Source organism: Dendropsophus ebraccatus, chromosome 8 (assembly GCF_027789765.1).
Source record: "Dendropsophus ebraccatus isolate aDenEbr1 chromosome 8, aDenEbr1.pat, whole genome shotgun sequence".
NCBI classification, from domain to species: Eukaryota; Metazoa; Chordata; class Amphibia; order Anura; family Hylidae; genus Dendropsophus; species Dendropsophus ebraccatus.
Window position 1 is genome coordinate 55,910,524 of NC_091461.1, and position 9,857 is coordinate 55,920,380.

Here is a 9,857-nt window from a genome sequence, read left to right on the forward strand (position 1 = left end):
TTACTGCCACAGGCTCACACATGGTATTTTGGTCTGCATTTTCAGGCAAAACCAGGAGTGGCACTGACACAGGGTGAAAATATATTGGAAAACCTTTACTAGATTTTTTAGGCTAAAACTACTGACCAAAATACTGTGTGTGAACTCAGTCTTATAGATGAAGTCTGAGTTTCTTTCCACAAAATCTTTTTAGATTAGTAGTATACAATGGGCTCCTCCAAAATGGCAGCATAGAAGGAGACAGAAAGGAACGCCTCGTTTGCATGACAACTGACGATCGAGAGAGAGCGCGTCACTTCCTGCCGTGCCTTCCCGCTCTCGAAGAGGGACGGTTTTGACGTCAGCACGCACAGCGTCTCGCCCCACGAGTGGTGTGTGTATGAAAGGAACGCCCGGCGCTCCTCCAGTCTTTCCTCCAGTCTCCACACCGTCCGCTCCCACGTCAGGTAAGTGACTCTCCGGCGGCCTCAGGTGGACTAAAGGGAAGGACCGGGCGCCGCCGCCATCATCATCTCGCTAGTGTCCCGGGTAATAGGGGAAAGCTTTATCGAGGATTTCCGCTCGCTCCGTGTTCGGGCCGTTGGCTGTGTGCTCGTGGTCTCCCCGTGACGCTCAGTATCGGGCTGGGCGCTGCCGTGTGTGTGGCGCAGTGATGTACAGGCCGCAGCCGCCGCCATTTTGTGCTTTCTTGTAGTACAATAGCGGTGACAACGTGTGCGGAGCGCGGGCGGGTGCAGGAGCGGAGGCCGCCGGGCTGCAGACAATGGCGGGGAGGCGGCCTCGCTGCTTCCGGTCACACGGACGGCTTCCCACACTGCCGCACATAGATGTAGTGTGTACACGGGGCTATTATGGCAAAGCGTGACCCTGCTCATCCTCACCGTGCGGGCTCCGCGGGTCACTGTGCGGTTATCATCAGTAACGTGTGAATGGGGCTCAGCGCTGCTGGTGCATCTGGCCGTCTGATAGGCCGATCCTCTGAATTCTGGTATCTGCTTCCCTGAGATGGTGGTTGCGTTTTGTCTGCGGCTTTGGCATTGTTGTGTAGAGATGCGTCTCCAGATGTTGTGATGAGGACACTAGTGTTATAGGACTATGTCGGGAGCTCTGCTCTCTATACTGTGCTCTTACCATGGTACTAGGCCAGCACATGTCTCAGGGTAAGTTCACACCTACAGGATCTGCAGCAGATCTGAAGTTTCAGATTTGCATTGAATCTAATCTGTGCCATCAAATCTTCTGCAGATCCTGTAGTGTGAACACACCCTTAAAGGCGTTATAGGTCCTCAGTGTCTTTGCTGGGGCGGACACCAGGCACTCTTGTAGCAAAAAAGGGAAGTGTGTAGTGCTCCATTTACTTCAATGGGAGCAGAGCCGCAGGAGCCCCCACATATCAATGGCCTGTGCTTAGGATATACCCAGGAAGCCTTCTACAACAGCTGGGACTTAGGTCCCTATTACACCAACACATTATCTGACAGATTTTTTGAGCCAAAGCCAGGAATGGACTATAAACAGAGACCAGGTCATAAAAGGAAAGACTGAGATTTATCCTCTTTTCAAATGCATTTCTGGCTTTGGCTTAAAAAAATCTGTCAGATAATCTGTTGGTGTAATGGGGCCCACTATCCAGAGTAGAGAGCAGCTGCAGAGAGTCCTGTTATACTGGTGCAGGTGGCACTCTGTGTGTTTGGGGACAATGCCACAAGGAAGCTGCAGGCTCCATGCTGTGTGCTGCTCTCCAGGTAGTCACCAATGTTAGGGAGGTTGTCTAGCAGCCGGGGTGGTTGGTGTTGTCTGTGTGATCATTGTTACCACCGCTAATACACAGACTGGATGTGGTGTATGTGGCTGATCTGTGTCTACCCTTTTAACACAGCATCTACATTTGGGGGGGGGGGGGGGGGGGGGTATTTGAAGGGATACTCCAGCTGAATGTAAAAATCCAGGGCGTCAGTGGAAACATAATAAAGTAGTCAAACTTGCCCCTTAAGGTCAGTCGGATCAGCTTTCATATATTAATGAGCTCTGGTTGAAAGCTGAGCTGTGATTCCCTGGGTAACAACCTCTTACTGTACGATGCTATATAGCCCTGCCCATAGCAACCAATCACAGTGCAGCGCTCACTTTACCAGAACAATTGGTGACATGAAAGCTGAGATGCGGTTGGTTCATGTAGGAAAGTCAGCGTTATCGTTTGGAAAATCTGCCAATGTATGCAGGAAACCTGAGGACCTGATCAATGCTCTACACGTCAGGAGCCATCCCAGCGCATATGCAAAATGTAAGCAATGTGCTATGTTTATGTGGCCCACTAAGCCCACAATGGGTGCAAAGTGCAGAGATCCTGCTTCTAATGGTGCATTTACACAGGCAGATTTATCTGTCAGATTTTGGAAGCCAAAGCCAGAAATGGATTTAATAAAAGGAGAAAGCTCAATCTTTCCTTTATGACCTGTTCCCTGTTTATGGTCTGTTCCTGGCTTTGCCTTCAAAAATCTGTCAGACAAATCTGCCTGTGTAAACGCACACCATAAGAATCAAATGGGTATATCCTAGGGGATTATACAGCAGCACTTATAACTCATAATATTGTATTCGCTCGTCAGGATAGTTCTCAGTTCCTCATTTCCTCCTAAGTTGAGGCACTTAAATGTTGCAGTGCTGCCCGGTGAGTAATAAACAGCATTTGCAGCTTTTGTTTTGTAGATCTGCCAGGCAGATGACAGGTGACAAAGCCAAATACTTTAGTGACTTGTTCCTAACATGTACGTTTGTCTTCAGAGCTGTAACCATGTCGGATGAATGCATTGTGAGAGTTCGAGGCCTACCATGGTCCTGCACACGGGAGGAGGTCCTGGAGTTTTTCTCAGGTAACACAATGCGGATGTTTGTTTTGTGAAGGGATTCTTATGCTGTGACTTAATCACTGACATTTTGCTTCAAACTATAATTGTATGGAAAGTATGCAGCCATTGTGTATTCTCGCCAGGGCTTCTAAGTAATCTGTTTTGTGTTTTTTTTTTAAACAAATGTGAAACTATACCCCATCTATACACAGAAGTAATCCATAAAGCTTGCTTTTCTGATCAGAGCAGTGGTTACATTGCACAGCACAAATATAATGTGTGGGTGGCATAGAAGAGGCTGCTATACATATTTTGATAATTTAGTTACTTTTTAAAATTTCTACCTGGGGTTGTCCGGAGCTAAAAAATTATTCACAGAATAACACACATTACAAAGTTATGTCTTTGAATGGCCCCCTTCCCCGTGTCCCACCACCCCCACCCGTGTACCCGGAAGTGTGGTGCGCTATACTCACCTGTCACGTGCCTACCACGGTCTCCGATCCTCAGCATTGACGTCTTCTTCGGGCGGCCGGCGGATCTTCCCGAGTGCCGCCCGCCCTCTGCAGCGTCATCCGAAGCTCAGCCGCGATTGGCTGAGCATAACTGTGCTCAGCCAATCGCAGCTGAGCAGCTGATGACGTGGCCGCGTCATCAGCCGCGATTGGCTGAGCACAGTTATGCTCAGCCAATTGCGTCTGAGCTTCGGATGACGCTGCAGAGGGCGGCCGGCACTCGGGAAGATCCGCCGGCCGCCCGAAGAAGACGTCACTGCTGAGTATCGGAGACCGTGGTCGGCACGTGACAGGTGAGTATAGCGCACCACACTTCCGGGTACACGGGTGGGGTGGGGGGTGGGACACGGGGAAGGGGGCCATTCACAGACATAACATACATTACAAAGTTGTATAACTTTGTAATGTGTGTTATTCTGTGAATAATTTTTTAGCGCCGGACAACCCCTTTAAAATGGTTTCATGCACTTATAGCCTTTTGTTTGATTTGTAGATTGTGGCATTGCTGATGGAGTGGCTGGCATTCATTTCACAATTTCCAAGGAAGGCCGTCCTAGTGGTGAAGCATTCATTGTACTGGAAACAGAAGATGACCTCAAAAAAGCATTGGAGAAAGACCGCAAATACATGGGCCACAGGTACATTGAAGGTAAGAAGCTCACCCTTATTACGGCTCCATAGAGACTCGACCATTTATTGGAGGAGCTTTTAACTCACTCTTACCATTTCAGTTTTCAAGTCAAATAATACAGAGATGGAATGGGTTTTGAAACATAACAGTTCCAGTGAGGCCGAGGCCGACACAGATGGGACTGTGCGACTTCGAGGACTTCCATTTGGCTGCAGCAAGGAAGAAATTGTGCAGTTTTTCTCAGGTACCTGTAGTTCCGTAATACTTGGATTTTTTTTTTTTTCCTAGCTCAGTCTTGAATGTTAATTAGGACCTAAATCTAAACAGCTCTTTATTGTGCAGAATCCATAGTACGGTTATATGCTAAGCAAGAAGCCTAACGTGTCATAAATATGGGAAATGGTTTGAGCGGCTCATTTACACTAGCAGATTACATGTCAGGGTTTTCCTAATTTAAAAACAAGACCTGATCCGAGCAGCAGGAAAAAACTTTTATTTTAAAAAGCTTTACTTCACTGCTGGGATCAGTTTTGTAATGAAGTGAATAAATGACCAAACACTGAGAGGGAATTGCATTGTGTAAATGAGCCCCACATGCTATCATTGCGGGGTGGCGGGAACAAAGCATATATGTGAGCTGATGTTAGGCTATTGGGATTAATAAAGTTGTTAGTATTGTTAAGTTGGGTTTGTTGCAGCCTTTAACACTGTTCCCCTTAATGGGGTTATTTGTCCTTGGGTTAAAGGGTTGAGAATCCTGCCAAATGGGATAACATTGACGATGGACTACCAGGGGAGAAGCACAGGGGAGGCCTTCGTGCAGTTTGCTTCAAAGGAGATAGCAGAAAATGCTCTGGGGAAACACAAGGAAAGAATAGGGCACAGGTGGGGATGGACAGAACGGGATGGTTACATTTCTGTTTTGTTTTATGTTTTATTTATTATTTTTTGGGCTCCATGGTGGTGGGGTGGGGGTTTTTGACTTTGATTTTTATTTTATACTCTTAAATACATCTATTTGCAGTCAATAAAACAATGCAAAGTGGTATCTACTAATTTTCTCTTCAAATGCTTTCTTTGCAAGTTCGCTTTCCGTTTTCTGAGCTCTTAAAACTGTTGAACAGATGCCAAAAATATTGCTATTACATTCAATGGAGCCACTATATAGATATTTATTTATTTATTTTTAGAGGTAGGCTACTTTTTTTTATATTTGAGCCTTACTTACATTATTTTTCTCATACAACTCTGGCATAGATACATTGAAATATTTAAAAGCAGCAGAAGTGAAATTAGATCGTCATATGATCCGCCAAGAAGGATGATGGGACAGCGCCCTGGCCCATACGACAGACCAATGGGAGGCCGTGGGGCCTATTATGGAGCTGGCCGCGGTAACATGTATGACCGCATGCGTGGTAGTGGTGGCTATGGGGGTGGTAAGTAAGAAAAAAGTTGCACTTGCAGTATTACTTCAAAACTACTTTTATTTTCCAATTTCTAACAACTTTAACTAGCCATTTAAAATTGTTATATTGTCTATTATAGGTTATGGTGGATTTGATGAGTACAGTGGATACAACAACTATGGCTATGGAGCAGATGGTTTTGATGATCGGCTCAGAGAAGGCAGAGGTATGAGCAAGATGGCAGTATATATTGTTGAATATGAATGCCATGTTTGAAAATAAATAGCCTGGCTTCAAAGTGACTGCAGAGCAAGGTTTATTGCACATTTATGCAAGACCTATCTATTGACTTCTACTGACTAGGCCTATTGACATACCTTCTCTGTCATTTTATAGCACTTGTAAATCTTTAAAGGTCCCTTCCCCCACCCTCTCTTGAGCCTGACTTTATTGACTGATATCCATACTCTGTGTTAGAAAAAAAAAAGTGTCTCCAGATTTTTCACACACAAACAAACATTTTTTATATTTGCTTTATTCTGGAGAACAGTCTGGTGATCTCCAGTTCTAATGTAGTAATGTTGCTTAATTTTTTAGTGTGTGATATTACAATAGTGCTTTTAGAGAACATTGTGTGCTAAACTCTGCTGTTAACCATAGTGAGGGGCTATGGGTATTTTTTCTAATCTATTACTGAAATTAAGTTTTGTGTATTTCGTTTTTTAGGCATGCCTCAAGGTTACCCTGGAGCTGGGGATGCGGGCTCAGGCTTCCACAGTGGGCACTTTGTTCATATGCGGGGATTACCATTCCGTGCCACTGAAAGTGATATTGCCAATGTAAGTGTGTGTGTGTGTACCTGTTACCGAAAAACTTCAGTCGTGTCACGTTTATCGGCCAGTGTCTGTGTGTTCAGATGGAGAGAACCGTGCTGACCATGAGGCTCTCTTCTCACATGACACCAAGCTAGGGGAGGGTCTGTGCTTCTGGCTCGTTCTAACGATTGGTCACTGTCTGACCATTCAGACCCTGAGTGATCAAAACTGTTTAGATGTCTCTTTTCTGGTGTGGTTTTGCCCAAGTATGTAAAGCAGAAAATGGGGCTTTTAAATTCTCCCAAATGGAAAGCGCCTTTGTTTATAGCAAACAATAGTAAACCATAGGCCACCATCTGATTATCCAAAAGGGGAAAAAATTGTTAGGGTCTTGGACTTGAGCTGTGGAGGGATAAATAAAATATACGGGTGGAGAGTCATGCATTTATGTAGGTAATGGTTTTTTGTTTCTAACAGTCTTTCTCTGTTTTTGTAGTTCTTCTCTCCACTTACACCAATCAGAGTTCATATTGACATTGGAGCAGATGGAAGGGCCACTGGAGAAGCTGATGTTGAATTTGCAACCCATGAAGATGCTGTAGCAGCCATGTCTAAAGACAAAAACAATATGCGTATGTAAAATTATCCATTAAGCATAGGCTAGCTATATAAGCATTTACAGCCCAAATGCTCAGGTTTCTTTTTCCCTTACAGAACATCGGTATATTGAGTTATTCTTGAATTCAACCGCTGGTGGTGGTGCTGGAATGGGTGCTGGAATGGGTGCCGGAATGGGTACAGGAATGGGATGCTATGGTAGAGAGGCACTAGGTAATTTATGTGCCAAACCACTTAAAGTATACAGGTTTTGTGTGTGCCTACAGTTGCTTTATAATTTTTATTTTTTTTCTTTTCAACCGGAGAAGCAGATGGGGCAGGCTATGGTGCTGTCGGAAGAATGGGCATGACGGGAAACTACAGTGGATGTTATGCAAATCCTGATGGTCTCGGTGGATATGGTAATTGTCATTGACTTTTTTTTTTTTTTTTTTTTTTTCAATGTGAAGCTTCTATTTTCATTTTTATGCACTTCAATCTGGAAACTGCGAACTTGTAAAGACATGGCAAAGAAATGTGGATTTTAAGGCCCTTTAAAGACCTTAGGTCCCCTGGCACCATTTGTGTTACAGCAGATAATACTGTGATGAGCACATTAGGCTTTGGATTTCAAACTCTTTGCAAAGGATGGTATTCAATCTGCTACTCATATCACAGGACAGTAGTTGGCAAAGTAGCGACAGTGTCATACATCCCTGCAGTCCCTGTTTATCACTTTAATAAAGGGGTGTACCAGTCCCTAAAACTCCTATCCACAGGATGGGACATAAGTGTCTGCAGTGTCCAACCTCTGGGATCCTCCGCTATCTCCAGAAGGGGCCCTAAATCTCCTGCCTGGGTAGGTCAAGTGGCATACTCTATGCATTTGTCTTTTGGAGTGCCAGAGAAGATAATGTATAGTGCAACACTGTTTAGACTAGATACCAGATCTTTGCCAAATCTGCACTGGAAGTCTGTCAACATCTGACTGGTGGTTTAAAAATCTCATCTACATGTAGTGCACAATCTCTACTTAAAGGGAACCTGTCACCCCCGTGCCGGGGTGACAGGCTCCCGACCCCCCGCTAGAGCCCCCTATACTTATGTGATCGTGCCGGGTCCAGCTTCTTGGTCCGGTGACTGAGATTTCAGCGCCCGAAGCCTGGCGCGTGCGCTCCTGAGAGGAGTCCGATGCCCATAGAGAATGAATGGTGAGTCCAACGCTCCATTCTCTGAGCGCCGGGCTTCGGGCGCTGAAATCTTCGTCACTGGAACGGATCAAGAAGCGGGACCCGGGAACGATCAGGTAAGTATAGGGGGCTCTATGGGGGGTTGGGAGCCTGTCACCCCAGCACGGGGGGTGACAGGTCCTCTTTAAACTAGTGGATGTTGCTAGCCATGACATGCCCTTTCTAACAGAGATGGTGTGGGTTTCCCCTAAAAAAAAAAAAAAAAAAAAAAAAAAAAAAATTTAAGTGGAACATGTTATGTCTTTGGAATTGTTGCTGAAAAAATCTACCAAGTACTTTTAATATATAACTCTTAGGTCAAAGGAATATATCATAAGCCAATATAAAGTGTACCCTGAAAATTAACTGTGCTGCCACCTTGTTGTATGCAGAAAATAGGTTTCAGGTCTGACATGCCTGTCATGTTTTACTTGCAATTTAATGCAAAGCCAGGAATGGATCAGAAAGTGTCAATAGTTTAACTCCTTAGTGATGGCTATGTGGTATCACATCTGCTGGGCAGTGACTGAACCAGGCCTACCTAAAGGGAAAAATAAGAGTTAACACTCACTCTGGCTTTTATACGAAATTCCAGTTAAAAACCTGTGTGCGGGTCTTTTTATTTAAAACACTACCAGCTAGGCATGAGCATACTCACTTGTTCAGCTATGTCCCGATACCTGTTTACTTCATGGGTTAGGCATGGAGGCCAGTGATTGGGCAAGGAGAGTATCACATTTGGTGCTGGAATGGATGTTCTAGGAATTGTTGTTCTAATAATTGTAACTATAACTATAATTGTAACATGTTTACATGATATGTTAAGTAAACTTTTTTTTTTTTTTTTTCCTCCCAGGAAGGGGAAATTCAGGGAACAGCGGAGGCTACTTTGGACAGCACGAGGGCATGGGTACAGCTGGATGGCGTGGATTATATTAAATGCTTTGTTGCAATTACATTTGTGAAAGACGCAGTTTATTAGTTATGTTTTTGTGTTTAGCTCTTGTACAGAATTTGTACAAGGACGTTGATCTTAAATTTTTTAGTGAGCTGAGTACAGTGGACATTGTTACTGTAGGATTTCATTTGTTTGAATGCAAACATTGACTTGGAATAAATTTTTTTTATAATCATGGAGTGTTAAATTAGTGCTTTAAGGTGATGCCTGATACTTTATTTCTATGAATAGTTTACACACTTTTGTGGGACACTTAAAATGGTTATCCAGGTTTAGATAAAACAGCTGTTTTCACTACGTCCAATTATGACAGCACCCATATAACAAAATTATCGGTAAGTCACAATTCCGACACTTGCTCTACAAACAGTGCCAATATTCGTGTGTGTGATGAAAGCATAGTTGTAAATAAATGGAGCTAAGTTCTGATACCCCACACACAAGCTGAGAACAGGTGTGATGACTGTCCAATCCTGAATAACCTTTTTTTAATTCCATTTTTCATTTTTAAACAAGACATTCCAAGTTACACACAACTCAGTAAACAACCCCCCCCCCCCCTCCCGCCCTTCAAATTCTCAAAAATAGAGTAAAAAAGAAACGCAAACATACAGACTGTGGACCCTCCGAGGGGAAAATGTCCCCAAGCCCCATGTCACATATCTTCTCAAATACTCCCCCCCCCCCCCCCCCCCCCCTCACACTTGCAGTCTCCCCAAAGAGCCTCTTTCAGAATAACCCCTTTTAAATGGGGTTACACCAATACAGCAAAAATTCTCCATTTAATGGCAGTGTCATTTGTATGGTTTTATGGTTTCCTAATGGTGGTTTCATACTGCAGACTGAGACAAAAA

General features: G+C 44.2%; 1 protein-coding gene across 3 annotated transcripts; it reads left to right on the forward strand.

The window, feature by feature from the left end:
* The first annotated feature begins 330 nt into the window (after nucleotides 1–330).
* HNRNPH3 (heterogeneous nuclear ribonucleoprotein H3) lies at nucleotides 331–9,178 on the forward strand. 3 transcript variants are annotated; one of them, XM_069980428.1, is made up of 12 exons: nucleotides 331–446; nucleotides 2,785–2,873; nucleotides 3,858–4,013; nucleotides 4,096–4,239; nucleotides 4,742–4,880; nucleotides 5,253–5,434; nucleotides 5,544–5,630; nucleotides 6,131–6,243; nucleotides 6,716–6,851; nucleotides 6,934–7,050; nucleotides 7,143–7,238; nucleotides 8,902–9,178. In XM_069980428.1, the coding sequence occupies exons 2-12, from the start codon at nucleotides 2,795–2,797 to the stop codon at nucleotides 8,982–8,984; spliced, it is 1,332 nt and encodes a 443-aa protein (XP_069836529.1). In that variant the 5' UTR covers nucleotides 331–446; nucleotides 2,785–2,794; the 3' UTR covers nucleotides 8,985–9,178. The 3 variants fall into 3 exon arrangements, with proteins under 3 accessions (XP_069836529.1, XP_069836526.1, XP_069836527.1); XM_069980425.1 differs by having other exon boundaries at nucleotides 364–446; nucleotides 7,146–7,238; XM_069980426.1 differs by having other exon boundaries at nucleotides 364–446; nucleotides 7,149–7,238.
* Nucleotides 9,179–9,857: the final 679 nt, after the last annotated feature.

Coding starts and splice junctions, on each gene's coding strand:
- HNRNPH3 (XM_069980428.1), top strand. CDS start 2,795: ATGTCGGATGAATGCATTGTGAGAGTTCGAGGCCTACCATGGTCCTGC. Junction 4,881..5,252: donor AAGGAAAGAATAGGGCACAG/GTGGGGATGGAC, acceptor ACTCTGGCATAG/ATACATTGAAATATTTAAAA. Junction 7,051..7,142: donor CTATGGTAGAGAGGCACTAG/GTAATTTATGTG, acceptor TTTCAACCGGAG/AAGCAGATGGGGCAGGCTAT.